Source organism: Pristis pectinata, chromosome 6 (assembly GCF_009764475.1).
Source record: "Pristis pectinata isolate sPriPec2 chromosome 6, sPriPec2.1.pri, whole genome shotgun sequence".
Taxonomy (NCBI): domain Eukaryota; kingdom Metazoa; phylum Chordata; class Chondrichthyes; order Rhinopristiformes; family Pristidae; genus Pristis; species Pristis pectinata.
The window spans coordinates 41,491,167-41,515,437 of record NC_067410.1 but is presented as its reverse complement, the minus strand read 5'-3'; the positions used below and the strand labels follow the sequence as shown (position 1 = coordinate 41,515,437).

At 40.8% G+C, this 24,271-nt stretch overlaps 1 protein-coding gene across 4 annotated transcripts in view; it reads right to left on the bottom strand.

Moving 5' to 3' along the window:
- The window catches only part of LOC127571451 (protein bassoon-like), a 389,147-nt gene that overhangs the window by 110,939 nt on the left and 253,937 nt on the right, over positions 1 to 24,271 (bottom strand). For all 4 annotated transcript variants that reach the window (XM_052017819.1, XM_052017816.1, XM_052017817.1 and 1 more), the window contains exons 8-11: positions 20,510 to 20,588; positions 12,498 to 12,596; positions 5,610 to 5,665; positions 2,873 to 2,979 (exon numbers count right to left, since the gene is read on the bottom strand). In XM_052017819.1, coding sequence (XP_051873779.1) covers positions 5,625 to 5,665; positions 12,498 to 12,596; positions 20,510 to 20,588 — 219 coding nt within the window. In that variant the 3' untranslated portion in view covers positions 2,873 to 2,979; positions 5,610 to 5,624. The remainder of the gene's footprint in view (positions 1 to 2,872; positions 2,980 to 5,609; positions 5,666 to 12,497; positions 12,597 to 20,509; positions 20,589 to 24,271) is intronic.

Here is a 24,271-nt window from a genome sequence, read left to right as displayed (position 1 = left end):
TGATTTCTTTGAAAATTGAACCAGTGGAGTTCTGGTTCACAAAGTTATATTGCCTCATGTGGCCAACCACTGCAACACTATTCAGTAGAGGTTAATGAGTTAATGCTCTTACATCAAGGTTAAACCACCATTCAAATGCTTAAACCAAGCACCCATCATCTTGGTAGATATTTGGTCAAAGGAAAGCCATATGAAGCAAATTCTGTCAACTACATTAGCATAAACAGAAAGTGAACTGTACTAAAGAGGTTAAATTTCTACAGCACTTTAACTGTTCCTCAGGCTATACCCCAAAATGCTTCCCCGCAATTCAAAAACTTTGAAGTACAGGCATAGCCAGCAGCCAATTTTCACTAATCAAAGAGTCAGAAACAGCAAATGAAAGATGACTGGCAGCATGAACGTAGAAGGATGGTAGGGTAAGACTTCAGGAGAACTCCATGGACCACCACTGTAACCTGTTAGCCATCAATATCCTTATTAACAATATGGATGCTCAGATGGAACATTATGGTGGCAGTAATTGTCCTAGGTAAAAGGAAACCATTAAGATCTGTACCCAAGCTGACACCACATGAGGAAGTAGCACAGGTGTCAGTCACACTTAGTGTGAATCACTGCTTGAAGTGAGAAAATTAAAGACATATAGCAGAGGGTAGACATTTATTTCGGTAATTTCCAAGATCCATTCCTTATATCCTAGTAGGGCTATTATTTTGACGTGGGTGGAAATGGTAACCTGATTGCATTCCCTAGGCACCATGCATGGCAGACACAGATGCGAACAGTACTTTCTGTTGGTCCAGCTAACCTGGAAGAAAAAGATGCACAACTGTATCACAGTAAATTGGAGATGAATACACTCCAACTTTACTTCTTTTAAATGTATTTTTACTTGTTTTTAAAAAACTCATCAGTTTAATAATACCTGCACTCTGCATGTATTAATACAGAACATTAGACCAGACTAATATATTTTGATTTAATTAACAATCTATCTTTAACCTACTGACTTTAATAAACATGGGTAATTACTCAGCTGTATGGGTAAATCATCATTGGAATACTTCATTCTTACTAATTGCCCACCAGGCACTTTTAATGGCATTTGAAGTTATCATTCAGATTCAGGCTCATTGATTAAAACCAGTGGGGTACCAATGCAACCTGTAAACTATTGTAATACTGCTATCAGCAGTAGAGATGCTCACTATGAAACAGTATGGCAACAAGTAATTTCCCCCGAGTCACATGGTTTTAGTTGTTGAGAAAAAAAACAGAAAATGATCATAAAAAGGTTGGATTCAGAGAATTTATTCCAATATTTGATTCTAATATTTATCATTATAATTGATTCTAAATATTCTAAAAATTTCTCAATGCATATGCTCCTAAGGACATAAAATAAAATGGGATGAAGAAAAGCCCATTTTGTTTATCCAGTCTGCTCCATCATAGAGTAGATCCATTCAGGTTATTTTAAATCTCCTCAACATGAAGAATTTATCCATTTTATTTCTGAACCCTTCCTAAAGGCCAATATTTATGAAGCAAGGAGCCTACATTCCTTCAAATGTTAAATAACTCATATTTCATTTATGTTTAATTTTAGGTCTTATTGGGATTTTGGAACATTCCCCAACTTTCACGTCCTTTGTTCAGAAAATATATTGTTGCAACGTCATCTTATCAGTTATATTCATAATTTAAGACAATCTTGTAACATCCTCCCTGCTATTTCCACAGTCTATGAATCACAGTCACTAATTTAAAATATACAGCACCCTTGTTCCGATGTTTGAATCATTTTTGATCTTTTTGAATATTTTTCTGAGTTGAATGAAAAAAATGAAACAGATTTATAAACACTTTACATGATGCTTGATGCTAATTCCTTTGTTTTATGTTCCATAGATCGGCCTAAAAGACAGGGAAAATCCAGGGGAACTGGTATTTGTAAATGTCTTCTGCTTTCCTCACAGAATGCTTAATTGATATCATGGTAGAAATGTTAGTCTAATTGATAGCATGCAAATAATTGAATCTTTCTAATAAAGATCTCCTTAGCTATCGTTGCTGGCAGACAGTGTACCTCAAGGTAAACAATGAAATTGTGACTTCTGACAGCTTTGATACAAGAGTTTGTACTCATTAGATTTTAGTGTTGTAGAGTATACATTATTAAGTTGAACTCTGAGTCTAAAAATTCTGGCACAAATACATTTTCAAAGACTCATTATTTTGCACTGCAGTTAATATAGGCATGATAAGGTATGCAGGCATAATGCCTTTGCTGGAACATAAGACACAAATGAATAATCATTGTTTATATCTCCTTCTAGCTATATGAAATCACAATATAATAAAAACTTGGAAGAGATTAATAGTGATTTGCAGTTTACAACCTAACAATGCAAATCTGCATCACCATTCATTCAATTCTTTCTCAGTAACTACCATATAAAAAAGATTTTATATTTAAGATGTAATATTATGATAGATTCATATAGGATTCTGTTAAAAATTGTATTTGCAAAGGACTGTATCCTTCAGATTGTGATGTTAAGTAACACTTCATTACATTTGCTGGTGATTATTACAGCAATTCTTGTACAAATGTCATGAAGAATCAGAGTTTGCAATTTATCTTATTTTTTTAAATTCATAACTTGAATGCTTGCAGGATTTTGAGAAATTAATAATGATGCAATCACTTCTTAATAAAAGATAACAACAATTTGCAGATTTAGCAAAACCCAACAGTCCCATTAGTAATTTGCTGACCCTGTGCACAAAATTGCTTGCTCATGAATCCGACAGCTCCGTGAAAAATGGAAAACAAAACTATTTTCATGTGGTTCCAGTTACTCACCAGTATACACAGAGTCCCATGCTCTAATGTTTCTTGTTGAATGTATTCTGATTCTTCATAGGTTTTTCCAGTATGTTACACCTCTCTCCAATCCCACACTAACTTTCCTGCAACCAATCAGATGGAACTCAAAGCTTGAGCAAGCACCAAAAAAATTAGTATCAAAACATTTGAGACTACTGATACTTAAAGCAATAAAACAATGAACATTCAAAGATACTGTATTTTCACAGGAACCAGATACCCAGACATATCTAACAAAAATTGAACCATAATTTTTGATCGTCTGGCATGACATCAGTTTCTTTCTTTCTGTTATGTTACATTTGAGGTTAAAGACAAAGTTCATTTGCAGAACGTGTCCTCATTCATTGGTTGAAAATACTGATGCCTGACAGGACTTATTTGACTCCCTCCCTTCCTGCATTTCCTTGCAGAAATAAGGCAGGGAGCTCAATTTAGAAATCAGGCTCAATTTTCTATTGCCCTTTGTATGCTTTGGCGTATGTTAATACAGCAGATCTATGTTTTGCTATGTTGCTTTGATCCAAGAAGGAATTATTAAGTCTGTAACTAATGTAAATCCAGTAACTAATTTCCAGTAAATTATCATAACAAAACTATGGATCTTAAAACAGCTCTACAAACTTGTGAAGGTGAGGCCTGTAGGAGAACGTTTAGCCAAACATCCCAAAAATACACCACTGAGCCTAAAATCCATAAAGGTTTGGTTCTGGCATCAGCATTGTAATCCAGTTGTTCTCAGGAACCTCTACTGCTGAAGAATCCATGGGTGGATGGGCATATATCTCAAATTAAATACTCAAAACAGATGTCCGTAAAATGGATAAATAATATCACTCCAGGCAGCTGTTCGTTTCAGCTTCATCCGTAACAGAAAAATCTGGTGATCACTACTGGGTTTTATACTCTGGGATTAAGGTTTAGGAGAATTGGTAATCCTCATTGTGTGCCACAGGCAAAAACTGTTAAAACTCTGTGAAACCTGGGGCGTGACTGAGAAAAACCCTAGCCTGGGAAGAATGCCCTCCCCCACCCTACCCCACCCACCCCCTCCCTGCCCTGGTTATGTCCTCCCTGAAAAAGGTACCAAGGTTGTGTGAGTAGTAATTTCACATCAAAAGGAACCCATCCATCAGATTCTTCATCATCCACAGTTACAGGTCTGTCACCACATTTCCACTGTAGTTACGTCAGGCGAAACCAAAAACAACTATGGAAATTTAGGGCTGGGAACTTCAGGCATATTCCTGGCGTTATTCAATGTCACAGATAAAAGAGTGACACAGTGGGTAAGGCTGCTGCCTCAAAGTTCTCTTGATCTGGATTGATCACAATGACATCACTGAATCCTGACCTCCAATGATGTCAGTATGGAGTTTTCATGCTCTGCCTGTGACCCCATGGATTCCCCTGGGTCCTCCGGTTTCCTCCCAACATCCTAAAGACGCGTTGAGCAGGAGGTTAATTGGCTACTGTAAATTACCCATTGTGTTTGTGGGTAGTAGGAAAATCAGGTGGATATGTGAGAGAGAATAACTGGTGGAATGAGACTGATGGGATTTCTCTGGGGGTTGGCACTCAATAGGCTGAATGGCCTTCTACTATGCTTCAAGAAAATATGAGAAAGATTAGAATACAACTAAAAACATTGTAATTGCACCAGAGCAGATCTGGCAAGTTATAGGAAATAACTTTCATTACTATTTCAAGAACATTCTAGAGAAAAATAATTATCAACATTTTATATCATTTCAAAAGATTCTGTATTCATTTTTGGTACCAGTGGTTTAATGGGTCTGTAACTAAACATCTGTAAATAATGGCACTTGTTAAGATAACAGTAAGGGCCTATTCCACAGATCTGGCTTAAGTTTATGGCACTACCATCTTACCAGAGTACTATTCCAGGTACTAATCATCTATTTCACTAATTCTCCTCCCAGTTTGTCCTATGTATTCTTGTTCTGAAATCAAGGTTTGATTTGGAAGAATTACTATTTTATTTTGTATCAGTAAACCTCTCCCTTAAATTTGGCTCCTTTTATGATTGTGAAACCCATGGTTTTCCCTCACAAACTAAATAAGATATTCAAAGATATTTTGCTGCACATTGATGGTTGCAGATGTGAACACTTCTGATCTGGCAATGTACTCAGCACTCCGCTTGCATAATTAATTATTGGCCTGAAATGATCGGACGTCTTTGATGCAGAAATTGCTTTCGTTCTCAGAGAGCTTTCAAACATTTTGCCATCTGGTGCAAGTCATTATTTGTTTTTCATGTATAATGTCTTGCATTTAACTGCCTTTAAACTCATCTCCCATAATTCTGCCCATTTACAAATACTAGCTGCCTGACCATGTCCTTAAACTTTACTGAACTTGTCTTTCTTTGACCTCATCTCATGTAATGGGGTCTATCATCCTATTGATTTCCTGAATCCAGATTATTCATATAAATCAGATACATGAGAGGTACTAAAAAATTACTGGTGTTTCATATAAGTCCTATTATGTAGGAATCATTGCATTCAGGGGATCGGGGAGAAAAGGAAATAAAAGTGATAACTTGAGATTTATATGATTACTGCATGCACCCTTGAAAATGACAGGCTGAAATTAATTGTAAACCTTACAAACAAACATCTGTATAGGATGACAGGAAACTTTCTTCTAGCCATACACCCACATGCGAAAGATACTTCACACGTACCTTACAGCAGTGTGATCACCAAAATGAAGTTAATTTACGGCCAAAAGAAGCGATGCCTACACAAAGATGGAAAATACAATCTTCAGTTTTCTACTCATTCAACTGTAACCCAAACTGGATGATAAACAGTAGGCATAAAATTGGAAAAAGTCCAACCTAATAATTAAACATTTCAGTCAGTTCCTGCTGGATAATTACCCACAGTGCTACTTCAATCAAAAGAGCAGATCATGTATGGTTTGATGTAACTGTAAGCTGGAAAGAGCATTATGATTAATGATTAATAAATGAAGCAATGCACTTATGATTTGAAAAGTGGCAGAAATTAGCAGTTGTGTTGAAACCAAAAAAATTCTCTAACATTCCAGCATCACAGTTATACCCATATTTTTTTTATAATCAGACATTTCCTGTCAGGAACCTAATCATGCAAAAGTTGCATGTCTGATGATGTTTCAAGTTCAAGAATAAATAACTAAGAGCCTGCATTGAGATATTTCAGTCTAAGCTATATTGTGAATGCTCTTCATTGCAATGCTGGGTTTTGTTGAAATAAGTAGCACTAAAATTGCTAATCAAAGCAAAAAGTGCAGAGGAAACCTTGGCACGATTCCACGATTGTCATCAATTTCTGAATAAAGTTCTTCAGGCTCAACAACCTAAGTTGACCATATTTAGCTTTTTCCAGTAAGTGAAAAGAGGTGGCTACGGAAATAGTGGATGCACTGATAATCACCTTCCAAAACTACCTAAGATTCTAGAGAGGTCCCAGTGGATGGGAAAAAGCCACTGTTCAAAAAAGGAGGGAGAGAGGAAATGTGGAATTGCAGGCTATAAGTCAAGGGAAAGATTCTGGAATCCATTAGTAAGCAAATGATAACTTTGCACTTGGAGTCAACATAATATGAAAGGAGTAACATGAGAGATGTATAAGGCTGTAACCAGCAGGGTAGATAAAGAAGAATTAGTGAATGTAATGCATTTAAATTTTTAAAAATGATAATGTGTCATATCAATGTTACTGCACAATAGAAAGTTCTTGGATTGAGGGTTGCCTTTCGAGGGATTCACTCAGGGAAGAGTAGCCTAGACGTGAAGAATGTACAGCTATACTGGATTTGTCAGCAGGAATCAGAGAATAGTTAAGAGAATACATTTCTTCACTGGTATAATTAGGCAAGGTACACGGATTTTAGTAAGGTGTTTGATAGGGTTCCTCATGGAAGGCTTATTCAGAAAATGGGATCCAGGGAAACTTGGCTGTGTGCATTCAGAACTGGCTCGCCTATAGAAGACAGAGGGTGGTGGTAGATGGAGCGTATTCTGCCTGGAGGTCGGTGACCAGTGGTGTTCCACAGGGATCTGTTCTGGGACCATTGCTCTTTGTGATTTTTATAAATGACTTGGATGAGGATGTGGAAGTGTGGGTTAGTAAGTTTGCTGATGATACAAAGGTTGGTGGTATTGTGGGTAGTGTAGAAGGTTGCTGTAGATTACAACAGGATATTGATAGAAACATAGAAAACCTACAGCACAATACAGGCCCTTCGGCACACAAAGTTGTGCCGAACATGTCCCTACCTTAGAAATTACTAGGTTTACCCATAGCCCTCTGTTTTTCTAAGCTCCATGTACCTATCCAAAAGTCTCTTAGAATCCCTATCGTATCAGCCTCCACCACCATTGCCGGCAGCCAATTCCACGCACTCACCACTCTCTGAGTAAAAAACTTACCCCTGATATCTCCTCTGTACCATCTCCCCAGCACCTTAAACCTGTGTTCTCTTTTGGCAACCATTTCAGCCATGGGAAAAAGCCTCTGACTATCCACATGATCAATGCCTCTCATCATCTTATACACCTCTATCAGGTCACCTCTCATCCTCCGTCCCTCCAAGGAGAAAAGGCTGAGTTCACTCAACCCGTTTTCATAAGGCATGCTCCTCAATCCAGGCAGCATCCTTATAAATCTCCTCTGTGCCTTTCTATGGCTTCCACATCCTTCCTGTAGCGAGGCGACCAGAACTGAGCACAGTACTCCAAGTGGGGTCTGACCAGGGTCCTATATAACTGCAACATTACCTCTTGGCTCCTAAATTCAATTCCATCATTGATGAATGACAATACACCATCTGCCTTCTTAACCACAGAGTCGACCTGTGCAGCTGCTTTTAGCGTCCTAGGGACTCGGACCCCAAGATCCCTCTGATCCTCCACACTGCCAAGAGTCTTACCATTAATACTATATTCTGCCATCATATTTGACCTACCAAAGCGAACCACTTCACACTTATCTGGGTTGAACTCCATCTGCCACTTCTCAGCCCAGTTTTGCATCCTATCTGTGTCCCGCTGTAACCTCTGACAGCCCTCCACACTATCTACAACACCTCCAACCTTTGTGTCATCAGCAAACTTACTAGCCCATCCCACCACTTCCTCACCCAGGTCATTTATAAAAATCACGAAGAGTAAGGGTCCCAGAACAGATCCCTGAGGCACACCACTGGTCACCGACCTCCATGCAGAATATGACCTGTTAACAACCACTCTTTGCCTTCTGTGGGCAAGCCAGTTCTGGATCCACAGAGCAATGTCCCCTTGGATCTTATGCCTCCTTACTTTCTCAATAAGCCTTGCATGGGGTACCTTATCAAATGCCTTGCTGAAATCCATATACACTACATTTACTGCTCTTCCTTCATCAATGCGTTTAGTCACATCCTCAAAAAATTCAATCAGGCTCGTAAGGTAGGACCTGCCCTTGACAAAGCCATGGTGACTATTCCTAATCATATTATACCTCTCCAAATGTTCATAAATCCTGCCTCTCAGGATCTTCTCCATCAACTTACCAACCACTGAAGTAAGACTCACTGGTCTATAATTTCCTGGGCTATCTCTACTCCCTTTCTTGAATAAAGGAACAACATCCACAACCCTCCAATCCTCCAGAACCTCTCCCATCCCCATTGATGATGCAAAGATCATCGCCAGAGGCTCAGCAATCTCCTCCCTCGCCTCCCACAGTAGCCTGGGGTGTATCTTATCTGGTCCTGGCGACTCATCCAACTTGATGCTTTCCAAAGGCTCCAGCACATCCTCTTTCTTAATATCTATATGCTCAAGCTTTTCAGTCTACTGCAAGACATCACTATAATCACCAAGATCCTTTTCCATAGTGAATACTGAAGTAAAGTATACATTAAGTACCTCTGCTATTTCCTCCAGATCCATACACACTTACCTACTGTTACACTTGATTGGTCTTATTCTTTCACGTCTTATCCTCTTGTTCTTCCCATACTTTTAGAATGCCTTGGGGTTTTCCTTAATCCTGGCCACCAAGACCTTCTCATGGCCCCTTCTGGCTCTCCTAATTTCCTTCTTAAGCTCCTTCCTGTTAGCCTTATAATCATCCAGATCTCTAACATTACCTAGCTCTCTGAACCTTTTGTAGGCTTTTCCTTTTTTCTTGACTAGATTTATTACAGTCTTTGTACACCACGGTTCCTGTACCCTATCATAACTGCCCTGTCTCATTGGAACATACCTATGCTGAACTCCACACAAATATCCCCTGAACATTTGCCACATTTCTTCCATACTTTTCCTTGAAAACATTTGTTCCCAATTTAACCTTCCAATTTCCTGCCTGAGAGCCTCATATTTCCCCTTAGTCCAATTAAACACATTTTAACTTGTCTGTCCCTATCTCTCTCCAATGCTAATGTAAAGGAGATAGAATTATGACCACCATCTCCAAAATGCTCTCCCGCTGAGGGATCTGACACCTGACCAGGTTCATTTCCCAATACCAAATCAAGTACAGTCTCTCCTCTTGTAGGCTTATCTACATATTTTGTCAAGAAACCTTCCTGAACACACCTACAAACTCCACCCCATCTAAACCCCTTGCTCTAGGGAGATGCCAATCGATATTTGGGAAATTAAAATCTCCCATCACGACAACTGTTATTATCACAGCTTTCCAGGATCTGTTTCCCTATCTGCTCCTCGATATCCCTGTTACTATTGGGTGGCCTATAAAAAACACCCAGTAAAGTTATTGACCCCTTCCTGTTCTTAACCTCCACCCACAGGGACTCCGTAGACAGTCCCTCCATGACGTCCACCTTTTCTGCAGCCATGACACTATTTCTGATCAACAGTGCCACACCCCCACTTCTTTTGCCTCCCTCCCTGTCCTTTCTGAAACATCTAAAACCCAGCACTTGAAGTAACTATTCCTGTCCCTGAGCCATCCAAGTCTCTGTAATGGCCACCACATCATAGCTCCAAGTACTGATCCACGCTCTGAGCTCATCTGCTTTGTTCACAATACTCCTTGCATTAAAATAGACATATTTCAAACCGTCGATCTGAGCGCGTCCCTTCTCTATCAGCTGCCTATTCTCTCTCTCGCACTGTCTACAAGCTTTCTCTATTTGAGAGCCAACCACCTCTTCCCGTCTCTTCAGTTTGGTTTCCACCCCTCCCCCCCCCCCCCCACCACCAATTCTAGTTTAGACTCTCCCCAGTAGCCTTAGCAAACCTCTCCACCAGGATATTGGTCCCCCTAGGATTCAAGTGCAACCCATCCTTTTTGTACAGGTCCCACCTGCCCCAAAAGAGGTCCCAATGATCCAGAAGTCTGAATCCCTGACCCGTGCTCCAATCCCTCAGCCACGCATTTATCCTCCACCTCATTCTATTCCTATACTCACTGCCACGTGGCACAGGCAGTAATCCCGAGATCACTACCTTTGCGGTCCTACTTCTCAACTTCCTTCCTAACTCCCTGTAGTCTTTTTTCAGGACCTCATCCCTTTTCCTACCTATGTCATTGGTACCAATATGTACCACAACCTTTGGCTGTTCTCCCTCCCACTGCAAGATATCTTGGATGCGACCTGAAACATCCCAGACCCTGGCACCTGGGAGGCAAACTACCATCCTAGTTTCTTTCCTGCGTCCACAGAATCGCCTGTCTGACCCCCTAACTATAGAGTCCCCTATCACTACTGCCTTCCTCTTCCTTTCCCTACCCTATTGAACCACAGGGCCGGACTCTGTGCTAGAGGCACGGCCACCATTGCTTCCCCCAGGTAGGCTGTCCCCTCCAACAGTATTCAAACAAGAGAACTTATTGTCAAGGGTACAGCCACAGGGGTACTCTCTAGTACCTGACTCTTCCCCTTCCCCCTCCTGACCGTGACTCACTTGTCTGTCTCCCATGGCCCCTGTGTGACCACGTGCCTATAGCTCCTCTCTATCACCTCCTCACTCACCCTGACCAGACGAAGGTCATCGAGCTGCATCTCCAGTTTCCTAACGTGGTCTCTTAGGAGCTGCAGCTCGACACTCCAGGTGCAGATGTGGCTGTCTGGAAGGCTGGGAGACTCCAGGACCTCCCACATCTGACACTGAGCATAGAAAACCGGCCTCACACACACATACTACTTCCCTTCCGCAATTAGCACAGGTAAACCTACCTCGCCTCGTCCCGTTACTGCTTAAGCCCATTGAGCCAAAGCCCTATCGCTCTGCTACCTCTCACTCCACTGCCCGCTCCGAACACTACTCACTGGATATGATGATCTTCTTTTTAAATCTTTCCCGAATGCAGAGCTGGGCTGAGAAGTGGCAGATGGAGTTCAACCCAGATAAGTGTGAAGTGATACAGTTCAGGAGATCAAATTCGAAGGCAGAATACAAGGTTAATGGCAGGACTTTTAGCAGTGTGGAGGAACAGAGGGATCTTGGGGTCCACATCCATAGATCCCTCAAGATTGCCACGCAGGCCGATAGGGTTGTTAAAAAGGCACATGGAGTGTTGGCCTTCATTAGTCGGGGTATTGAGTTCAAGAGCTGCGAGGTGATGTTGCGGCTCTATAGAACTCAGACCATACTTGAAGTATTGTGTTCAGTTCTGGTCGCCTCATCATAGAAAGGATGTGGAAGTTTTAGAGAGGGTGCAGAGGAGATTTACCAGGATGTTGCCTGGATTGGAGAGCATATCTTATGAGGATAGGTTGAGCAAGCTAGGGCTTTTCTCTTTGGAGAGCAGGAGGATGAGAGCTGACTTGATAGAGGTGTACAAGATGACAAGAGGCATAGATTGAGTGGACAGTCAGAGACTTTTTCCCAGTGTGACAATGGCTAACATGAGGGGACACAATTTTAAGGTGATTGGGGGAAGGTATAAGGGGGATGTCAGGGGTAAGCTTTTACACAGAGGATGGTGGGTGCATGGAACGCACTGCCGGCAGAGGTTGTGGGGGCAGATACATTAGGGACACTTAAGAGACTCTTAGATAGACACGTGAATGATAGAAAAATAGGGGGCTATGAGGGATGGAAGGGTTAGATAGATCTTAGAGCAGGATAAAATGTCGGCACAACATTGTGGGCCGAAGGGCCTGTACTGTGCTGTAGCGTTCTATGCTCTATGTAAAGCATATGATTCCCTATCATTAACGTTTGGAGCTAACTCAATAAAACGTATGTTTTTAGCAGGGTACTATTAGGAGGTGGAGCAAGTACAGCTTTACCCTGTAGCAAACTCTACTAAACCTGCTATGCTGGTAATGGGTCTGAATGATGGAAAATGTAATACATGATTCCTCGGTATTTATCTCCTTAATTTGTTAAAGCAATATAATATTCTAGGTATATGTACAAACAGATTTCTTACTGAGTTATAAGTACAAGAAAGGAAATTATATGTGTAGCTTGAAAGGAGGGGAAAATGTGAAAGCAGGTGTAATATTACTTGGCAGTAATGGAAAATAATTGGATTTTCTGACAAACTTGACATGTAACTTTGGTGAACTCTTGGTGTTTCAAGGATTTTTCTGACCCATTCTTACACAACTGTATTTTTACCTTCAGTCAGCTTCCCAGCCTGCTCAGCAGCTCCTCCTGGCAACATTTTGGAAACAAAAGCTCCAATATCGCCTTCTTTTTCTTCACCTGCTTTTGAACCTGTTGTCAAAGCAAAAAAGAGAAAACAAATTTACAATTTATTTCAAATTCTAATTCCACCATAAACTATTTTCTTGCATTGTGACTCAATTGGTGGCAGGATTTTAGCTGCACTAGCAGCCCTTTAGTACAAGATCATGGCTGCAAATACAATTTCCAACAGAGACTAGTAAATTGAGATTAGGATTAAGAATAATGTTTTCCCTTGCTAATGCTAGGACACCACTGAAGTCACAGCCCCTCCTCAACTCTAGTTGTGATCACAAGTTGAACATTCCATGTAGTCTGTATGGTTCTGTATTTCATCATATCTTTCAATTTACCCTCAGAAATTTTCCAGAGTAAAACAGGACATGAAGACAGCACACTGACTGAAGAGCTAAACACAAGGCACAGTTAGTCTGGAAATAATCATTATGCAATTTTCATCTTAGGCCTTAAAGTTCTGAAATTATGAGAAAGCCTAAAGGCATGGCAAGGTGACATTATCAACATAGAATTCATGGCACATTTGCACTTAAAATGGTACATAAGAAGGGCATCCCAATATTGATAAAATTGTTCTGAAATTTGCAAAGAAAAGGAATTGAAGCAAAGTTACAAATGCCAAGCTTTTTTCTTATATCTATATTAAGGAGTGAAAACAGATGTAAAGATTTAGCCATTGCAGTACCAAATTAATGGAATCCGTTTGCACTGAGGATGTTACATCTGAAGGAGATCGATAACTGAGTGTTTATGGAACCAAAATAGTGAATAAGGGAGGATCTTAATCTCCAGGATTTCTTGGTTAATGGGATTGGAATATGGAAACATTAGAGAACATTCTATTTACTCTGTACAATAATTTAAAAGGAATTTAGATAGCCATGATGCCTCAAAAGTACAAGAAACACTAATATCAAACATTTCAAATGCTGGCAGTACTGCATCTAAACCTTATTCTGCTCATTCTTTCACTATATTCTAAATACTTCCATAATTTGTTCCATTACCTGCATTATTCCATTGAAAGCTCTTATTTTCCAAGCATTTCTTGTACTTGCCTGTAACATGAGGTATCACAGTGTTTAAGTCCCCTTGTAAGCCTCAATATTATTGGAGTAGAATTAATACTGAGGCTTACAATGGGATGGAAATATTTCACAAGTACTTCACAATACACAGTACTTCAATTGGAATTTATTGTTACCCTGACTCATTATTAACTTTTCACTGTTGATGTACCTAGTGGAGTACCCCTGAGATCAGTTCTGGGCTCTCAATTATTTACTATTTATTTTAGTCACCAAGGAGGGGGGGGGGGGGGGGGTTGTTGGAAATGTAAGGTATCCAAATTTGCCGACAGCACAAAAATAGGAAGAAGGGCATACTGTGATGAAGAAACTGTGATCCTGCAATTGAATGTAGATAGATTGAGTGGTTGAGCAAAAGCTTGTCAAATGGAATTTTCAAGTGGGAAAGTGTGAGGTCATGCACTTCAGTAGGAGGAATTAAAATAGGGAGAGCCTGCAAATGAGTAGCACAGAACAATCTAGGTGTTTTAGTGCATGGATTACAAGCAATTAACAGGCAAATGTAGCAAATAGTTAAGAGGGCAAATGGCGTATTGACCTTCATTGCAAAAGGGTTTGAAGTTTAAAAATAGGGAAGTTTTGTTCCAGTTTTACAGAATGTTGGTGAGGTCACACCTGGAGTACTGCACATAGTTCTGGTCCCCTTACCTAAAAAAAGATATAGCAGTATTGGAGGCAGTCATAAAGTGATTCACCAGGCTAATTCCTGGGATGAGAGGATTGTTCTATCAAGAGAGGCTAGACAGATTGAATATGTATTCTTGGGAATTTAGAAGAATGAGAGGTAATCTTTTTGAGATATACAAGATCCTGAGGGGGCATAACTGGGTAGATGTTGAGATATTTTCACTAGTGGGAGAATTCCGAATGAGAGGACAACATAAGGGACCAATCACTTAAGGTGAGGTGCACAGAAATTTCTTTTTACAGACGGTGTTGAATTTCTGGAATTCTCTACCCTAGAGAGTTGTGGATGCTAGATCATTAGAAGTATTTCAGGTGGAAATTGATCATTTTTTGAAAAATTGGGGAATTGAGGGCCATGGAAAACTGCACAGAAAAGAAGATGAGGCCAGTGTAGATTAGCCATGATCATACTGAATGGTAGGAACAGGCTTGATGGGCCATGTTGCCTACTCCTGCTCCTATTTTCTTGTGTTGGTGTGACTTTTGTATTCCATATCCTTCCAAATAGAAATTAGATTGCCTTTAACTATTTTTAGAAGTACATTATGTGATGCCTTAAGTACCTCTGCTTTGTGACAGCAATGAACCAATTTCAATTAATTGTACAATTAATATTGTTCTTCTTTTCCAAAAAGAAATACATTTAATAGAATTCATAAATTCTGTTACTGGGATGTTAACACACTATCGTGCATTAAGCTTGTGCCAATTCATTTCGGGAATTATAATTCTAGTGGAACAGTGCAGATATTGGGTTTTTTTTCTGGCACTGCTTCTATATTAGAGTCCCAAGGCATCAAGGTTGAATTTTGTGCAGCTGCTGAGTCTTAGCGGCACTGCTAGCACATCACAGTTCCAAACTTTAAAGTGGGTCTCTGCAAGACCATAAGGTTCCTCTGGCCCTTGGAGTGTCTGATATGGAGCTCAGTAAGTGCATAAGATCCACTGAAGTGGAAAGGAATAGAGGGCATGGCTCAATAAAATGTTGCCCAGGGCTCTTGTCCATTGAGAATAAATGGCTACAGTTTTGTGTATAGCCAATTAGTTCCACACAAGAATAAAAGCAAAAATGCTGGAGATATGAGGCAGGTCAGGCAGCATCTGTGGAGAAAGAACAGTTCTGATGAAAGATCATTGGCCCGAATTGTTAATATTGTTTTGTTCTCCATTCTTGCTGCTTGGCCTGTTGGGTATTTTTTTCATCTTGTCTTTATTTCAGATTTCCAGCATCTGCAGCATTTTGCTTTATCCCCCTCAAACTGGTATTTGCATTGGAACTGTACAATGGAATGTTTATGAACAACTAAACATGTTTCTGATTATGCATGGAGGGCTCTTCTCCTACAGTGGATCACATGATTTTCACGAGCCTGATGCTGATCATCCAGATCTTTCTCCTTGGATGACACCTCCTCCTGTAGTCCCTCAGGGAAGAGCTGAGCTCTCCTACTGGCTGGATTGTGGAGAATGAAGCTGGCAAGAATGAAGACCTGTCTGGTGTGTAGTCTAGTATACTCCCAGACTGGTCCAGACAGCACAATCTCTTATTGAATAGGCTGATGACATTCTCTGCCAAGGTTGCGGACTTTCATTGTAGGAACACTCAGATGAAGGTGGAGCACAGATTCCATCGGAGGACTGGGAAGGAGTCAACTATCTTTATCCTCCAAGATCAAGCCTTTGGAGTAATGGTTAGTAAACTGGACTCACTAAGAATGAAGCAGGATTGCGAGGTTCCTAGATACCTGGCATTCACTGAGAAAATTCTCCTAATGACTAACCAGGACTTGAACAATCAGGGAATAGTAGCCTTTCCAATTCATGAAGAGCTCTGGGTTCTGAAAAGGCAAACAAATCACTGCAGAAGGTCACAAATATGTGTGATGACCCGGGTGGCTGTGGACTCTGATCCACGTACCTGCCTTTTCGCCATAACCCTTAATTTCCCTACTATGCAAAAATCTATCTTAACTGTGCCTTAAATATATTTAATGAGGTAGCCTCTACTGCTTCCCTGGGCAGAGAATTCCACAGATTCACTATTCTCTGGGAAAAGCAGTTCCTCCTCATCTCCATCCTAAATCTATTCCCCAAATCTTAAGGCTATGTCCCCTAGTTCTTGTCTCACCTACCAGTGGAAACAACCTTCCTGCCTCTATCTTATCTATCCCTTTAATAATTTTATATGTCCTATAGGATCCCCTCTCATTCGTCTGAATTCCAGCGAGTATAGTCCCAGGCGACTCAATCTCTCCTCATAGGCTAACCCCCTCATCTCCAGAATCAACTTGGTGAACCTCCTCTGCACCCTCTCCAAAGCCAGTATCTCTTTCCTCAAGTAAGGAGACCAGAACTGCACGCAGTACTCCAGGTCAGGTTCAATTCTGGCCACCATCTCTAAGGAGTTCTCCCCGTGACTGCAAGGGTTCCCTCCGGGTGCTCCAGTTTCCTCCCACATTCCAAAGATGTACGGGTTAGGAAGTTGTGGGCATGCTACGTTGGCGCCGGAAGCATGGCGACGATTGGGGGCTGCCCCCAGAACACTCTACGCAAAAGATGTATTTCACTGTGTGTTTCAATGTACATGTGACTAATAAAGATGTCTTGTCTTGTCTTGGAAAATTCACTGCCTGTGGAGATATTGCTCCTCACAGCGGTCAAAGATGATGGGTCCCTGTTGGTTCTATGGGAACAGGGAGTACAAACATCAATATTTTTATGCCTCTTCCCTTGGGATGCCCGAGCTTGCTCATGCTATCTGCAACAATTGGTGTGAAGCTCCCACTCAAAAAGTGTAGCCAGTGGGACCACAACATGAGGATCCATTGTCAGTAATTTTCAAGCTGCTGTCATGTGGTGGAGCTTTGTGGAAGTCTTTGTCAACAGAAACAGATTTCAGAATGGGCAGTTAAGCTGCAGAGTACTTCATAGCAGATTGCACAAATTAGAAAATTCAGTAATCAAAAAGCAAAGAAAAAAATTTGCAGATCTTTTAAGTTCTGAATACAGTTCACTGAACTGAAATATTCACGCATTTTCTCTCTCCACGGATGCTGCTTAACCTGCTGAGCATATTCAGCACTTTGTTTCTAACATTATTATTCTCTATATATGACGCTGCTGCAGGACAAGTAGTGCTGTGAAAATAAGATTGGGTTGTAACTACCCATTCACAGGCATGATTTGCAACAAAGTAATTGAATTTCTACTAGCAATGGTCAAAAACTGCACTCCATGAGGAGTCAAACGATAGGATTGCAACTTGAAAATTTGAGTCATTGGAAACATGTGAGTTCCCAGTCTTAGGTACCCAGCTGAATACCTGGAATGTGTGCCTTGACCTAAAAAGGCACAAACACGTTCCACTCAGGAAACAGTGGATACTTATCAGTGTCACATGGCAAAAAAACAGCACTAAATGAATGAAGTTCTAATCAAAGATCTTTCAGCCCACACTTACTGGCTTTGAATTCTTTAAGCCAGATTTTAGCCTGTTCCCTCATTTTAAAAATATCTCTTTGTTGTTTCCATTGGCCTAATAAATTAACAAATTTTTAACACCACTTCCTCAGGACTTATATCCCAAGAATAGGCCAGCCCCAGCTATTTCATAAACATCTGCCATCATCTCTTACTTCATATTTTCTCCCTTGCCATCAATTTCAAATTCAATTTTTTATTATGTCCCCCATTTCTGAGCATATACAAGGGGAATCCCAAGCAGACCTACTCGCTGTTTTAGCCTATGTACCCTCCCCCAACTTTTGGATTTGTTGCTACCCTTCGTCTTCTTGTATTAAAATTTTGTTGAATAAATAATTTTCTGAACAAAGCACACTATTTTGATCACATAAATCAAACTTCAACTTGTTGTGAGTAAAAGGAAACCCCTTAAATTGCAAATTGTCAAAAACTACTGGGCAATTTTTGCTACTCCATGAATATCCACAGTAATTACACATTAAATCTGTGAAGGAAAGCCAAATTGTATAATTAACAGCACAAGCATCTTTTAATAGTGTGATAATTGTTCCAATGCAATAACTGCATAGAGGTCTCCCTGCTCTCTTGAATCACTGTGTGGATCCTGCCCATCTGGAGGTACAGCGGACATGACCTTCACTTTACAATAACTCCAGGAGAAATGCAGAAGTAGCATCAACCACATAGCATGTTTTGATCTCACAGATGCCTGTGGCACCATTAATTGAGAGGGACTGCGCCTTAACTTTTGAAAATTTGCCTGTCTACATTCATTTGACTCCATCCCACGTGTACCACCTGATGGAAGGCAAGCCATGTTCTTGGTCAACAGATCTACATCAATCCCAATTTCACTGCAGACTGGTATCAAGCAAGGCTTTGTTAACATGGCAACACTTTCCTCAGTCTTTCTTACCAGAATACTGCACCACATTTTCCAGCTATAGTACAGCTAATCCACAGGATAAATGGGAAACTCATCAACCTACATTACTTTCACTATAGAATCGATCTCAGTCATCGAGTTGAATATGCAGGTAACACTTGTATCAGTGCATGTTTGGAGGCTGAGCTCCAAGTCATCACCAGCCCACTTACTGCAGCATACAAGAGAATTAAACATCTGTGAATCAATAATTCTCGATCAACCTGCCCCGATTGCACAAGACCAGCCCCATGTCTGTAAAGTCCACAGAGATGCTGGCAAACATGGGCCACTTCCGATATCTTGGGGAGACCACTCAGTGAAGGGAGACATTGATGATCATATTCACCATTGCCTTCAGGATTCCAAGGAAAAATCTTTTAATATCAAAACCTCAAGACAGTTAATAAGCTCATCATCGATTGGATAGCAACAATCCTCTCTCTCTGCACATTTCTGAAGGATGGACTACCATTGGAGACACCTAAAAGCATTGGACAGATACCACTGACGCTGTCTCCACAAAATCCATCAAATACACTGATAATCAATATCCACTTCCAGACCAACATTGAGGTGTTAATTATATTCAGACCTGCCAAATGAGCAAGCCACATCATATGCATGCCTGACATGACTCCCAAGAGAGGCAGTCCACTCCAGTTCCATCAAGAGATTACTAGATAAACAGAAATAACTATTGAAGGATGTTCTCAGCCTCTTTGCAAAATGCAACATCCCCACCAATTTGTGGGAATCCATGGCCCATGAGCATTCAAAATGGAGAAGGGGCACAAGATGGCATTGAGAATAATTCAAGAATAATGCAGAAGAGTAAATGGGGAAAGGAGCTCATGACCACCTAAAATAGCCACCCAGCCACCCACTTCCTCTACCTCCTGTAGCAGAGTCTGGGAGTCTCACATTGGCCTCACTATCCACCTCAGAACACACAGAACTGGAGTGAAAGCAAGTTGTCCCTGACCCCAAGGGGCTGTCGAAGAAGATTGCTGCTCAGTTTGTTGCAGAGAACTTACTCTTAATTTTTTAATCTCTTTGGCCCACTGTTTGTCTCACTGCTCCACCAAGATGCAATTGTCCCACTTTTGTTGATTTCAGCCTATATCATTAGCAACATTTGGGGAAAAGATATTTTAAAATATGATTGTGCAATTATACTTCTGGAGCAGGAACAAAATCTGACTCTATGTTGCTAATTCTTGATCAGTGAAGAAAATTTGCCAGATCTAAGTATTGCATAGCCATCTGAAATATTAACTCAGTTTTTCTCTGCTACAGACATTACCTGATATGCTGGGCATTTCCAATAGTCTCCTTTTTGTTTCAGATCTCTGTCACCGTTATAACTTGCACTTTTACATGTCCCTCTCTTCGTTTTCTCTCTAATTGCTTTCAGTAACCTGTCAAACATACTGCTTTGCAAATAGCACATTACCATTGCAACCTTGGCCTCACTCGATCAGAAATATTCCCTTTGTCCTATCCCTCTCTCCCTCAACCCCTGTTCAATTAAAATAATTTGTTTCCTCACTTTTCCAATTCTGGCAAAGGGTCCCTGACCTGAAACATTAAGTCAGATGCTGCCTGACCTGCATTTCTTGTTCTTATTACACTTCTCTGTTTCTCCATTATGAATATAATTTTTTGACTTTATCTGAGGATGTTCTCTTCTGACCAAAAGTGAGGTGCTTTAACTAAGGTCCTGGTGCCAGTGAACGTACCTGCTAAGTTAGCAGCTCGTTGTGGTGCAGTTGCTTGTTTTATCACAGGTTTTGCAGCTGTTGTTTGATCCACCTTTGCCTAGTAATGGAAGAGAGATTAAATGAGTATTAGAAATCAGTATCTATAACAAAAGAACTTGCACTTATATTGCACTTTCCATAACCTAAGGATATCCCAAACAGCAATTCAGAACTTTTCTAAATTGTAGACACTGTTATAATGTAGCAACAGTTAGCCAATTAACATACAGCAAGATCTCACAAACATGGTTGAAGGTTAAATATTGGTCATGAAACAAGGGAGAAATCTGCTTTTTTTTGGACTCAGTCATGGTATTTAAATTCACCTGATGGGGCAAGTGGTTGACATCATTTCAAAAAGGCAACACATCAGATATTGCATCACTCCCTGAGCATTGTACTGGAGGATCAGTTTGGATTTTATTCTCAACTCTCTAAAGTCAGTCTTGAACCCATAACCCTGTGCCTCAGAAACAAGAAATGTCTTTAATCAGAGTTGATGTTTGTCTGAAACGCAGCTATACAGAACTTTCAACTTTCTTCCTGCCTTCCACCATCGCACCACAACCCCACCCCCCACTAACCACCACTCTAGTCCCAGATAACTTGTTAAGAAATAATGTTGTTGGAGGATTGTTTTTGTCTTGGCACACAATAGTATTATTTGGAACATCTTTATCTTCAACCTCTCACTGCTGCGGTCTGAGGTTCCCACCTGCTTCAAAAGGGCAGCAATCATTCCAATGTCTAATAAGAGCAGGGTGAGCTGTCTCTATGACTATCATCCAGTAGCACTCACATCAACTGTAATGAAGTGTTTCGAGGGCCTGGTTAAGGCTAGAATTAACTCCTGCCTGAGCAAGGACCTGGACCCGCTGCAATTTGCCTACTGCCACACAGATCTACAGCAGACACAATCTCACTGGCTTTCCATTCTGCTTTGGAGCACCTAGATTATAACATCTCCTCCTCGCTGACTATCAGGTGCACCTCAAGGATGTGTGTGTGCTTAGCCCACTGCTCTGCTTTCTCTACACTCTTGATGGTGTGGCTAAGCACAGCTCAAACGCCATCTATAAATTTGCCGATGACACCACTGTTGTTGGTAGAATCTCAGATGGCAACGAGGAGGCGTACAGGAGTGGGATAGATCCACTGGTTGAGTGGTGTTGCAACAACAACCACCTCATACTCATCATCAGCAACTGATTGTGGAATTCAGGAAGTGGAAGTTGGGAAAACACACACCAGTCGTCATTGAGGAGTCAGTGGTGGAAAGGGTGAGCAGCTTCAAGGTCCTGGGCGTCAACATCTCAGAAGATTTATCCTGGGCCTAACACATTGATACAATCATGAAGAAGGCATGCCAGTGGTTCTACTTCATTAGAAGTTTGAGGAGATTTGGTATGTCACCAAAGACTCTCACAAATTTCTATAGATGTACGGTGGAGAGCATTCTGACAGGTTGCATCACAGCTTGGTATGAATCCTCCAATGTGCAGGATCACAAGAGGCTGCAGAGGATTATAGGCTCAGCCAGTTCCATCATGGGTACTATCCTCTCCACCATTGAGGACATCTTCAAGAGGTGTGCCTCAAGAAGGTGGCATCCATCATTAAGGACCCTCACCATCCAGGACATGCCCTCTTCTCATTACTACCATCAGGGAGGAGGTACAGAAGCCTGAAGGCCCAAATTCAATGATTCAAGAACAGCTTTATCCCTTCCACCATCAGACTTCTGAATAATCCATGAACCCATGAACACTACCTCATTATTCCTTTTCTTTCTTGTACTATTTATTTATTTTTGTAATTTATAGGTTTTTATGTCTTTGCACTGTACTGCTGCTGCCAAACAACAAATTTCACATCATATATCAGTAATAATAAATCTGATTCTGGTTCTGGCACAGCACAGGAGTGATGCAATTTGGAACTTTCTCAATGTATTTCATTATTCCCTTGAAAGAAGAGTGCTAACTTTACCTGCGCAAGCATGAGAGTGCACAACAGAAAAATCCATTCCTGCCACAGACCACACTCAATTTCCTTAATGCAACTTAATAAGGGGAATGTGCTGCAATATTTCTGTCTGTCCACAAATGCAATTACACAAGATGCTTACAAGATCCATTGATACCTCCATCATTCAAGTTACCTTTGAAACTCTCATTAGTCCAAGAGTAATCATGCTTTTTTAAATATGTATATTATAATGGCTGCGCTTTTGTAGCACTTCTAAAAGAAATTAAGCAAAACTGCATTTAACTTTTTATCAGGTGGTGTTTTGTTTTCCAGTATTTTTAAGGTAAAACAATAAATTTCCATCACCCTGCAATCTAGCACATTTAACCTGGCACACTTCTTTCATCCGAGAGTGCAAATGGAAACCTACACAGTTGTGATAAATCATATGCTATTCCATGCTGTCATTCCCATATCCAGAAGGAACTAATCAAAATTCAAATCTAAGTGTTTAAGCTGGTGTTGCATAAAAGCTATCTGGTCATTAAAAATAAGCCTGAACTGATAGTAGTCCTCATTTACCATTTCTCACAGTGAATTGAGGGGACAAATCATGAGATCAGAAACTGATGAAAAGATGCAGCAGCTCACACTAATTGGACACACAGGTTGCTAACTGGAGTGTTCTATTGCAGTTTGAACTGGATAGAGGTAACAGCATAGCTGCGACTATCTTTAGTGCACCAACGTCAACATCTTCTTGAAGGCCAATATTCCTAACACTGAGGCATTATTTACGCTCAGTTGACTCTGATGGATAGGTTACATCAATTACTTGCGTGATACAGACTCCCAAAACAGACACACTATTTCAGTCTCTGTCACAGCAAGATTCCCACACGGAGAGAAGAAATGACTCAAGAATATTCTTGGTGCCTCAGTGGAAAACTAAAACATTCCCACCAACTTGTTGGACTCCCTGGCCCATTGGAGCTTAATATGAAGGAGGAACATTTGGACTGGTATTGACAACCTTGAAGATCTTAAAATACATCAATAACACACTGAAGCCATGTAAATGGTAGAAGGAGCACACTACCTCCAAAATGATTCACCTACCTGCCCTGTAAAGCACATTCTGCCCCACTTGTGTCAGAATCTGCAGGTCACTCATTGGCCACTGCAGAACGCATAGAACTAGAGTGGAAGTGATTCCAAGTGAAGCAGCCAGCATAATCAAGGACCCCACCCACCTGGGACATTCTCTCTTCTCTCCTCTTCCATCAGGTAGAAGATACAGGAGCCTGAAGGCACATACCACCAGACTAAAGGACAGCTTCTACCCCACAGTGATAAGGCTATTGAACAGTTCACTTATACAATGAGATGGACTATGACCTCACGATCTACCTTGTTGTGACCTTGCACCTTATTGCACTGCACTTTCTCTGTAGCTGTGACACTTTACTCTGTACTGTTATTGTTTTTACCTATACTACATCAACGCACTCTGTACTAACTCAATCTAACTGCACTGTGTAATGAATTGACCTGTATGATTGGTTTGTAAGACAAGCTTTTCACTGTACCTCGGTACAAGTGACAATAATAAACCAGTACCAATACCAATACCAATACCAAGGAACAGCCTTTACCTATCATTAAAACAGCTTTTTTAATGTGTGATGCCTGTAGAAATGGTCAGTGGTAATGTCATGATCCCTATTATTCTGAAGACCCAGGATGGGATTGACTGCTGCACCTCAAATGTTT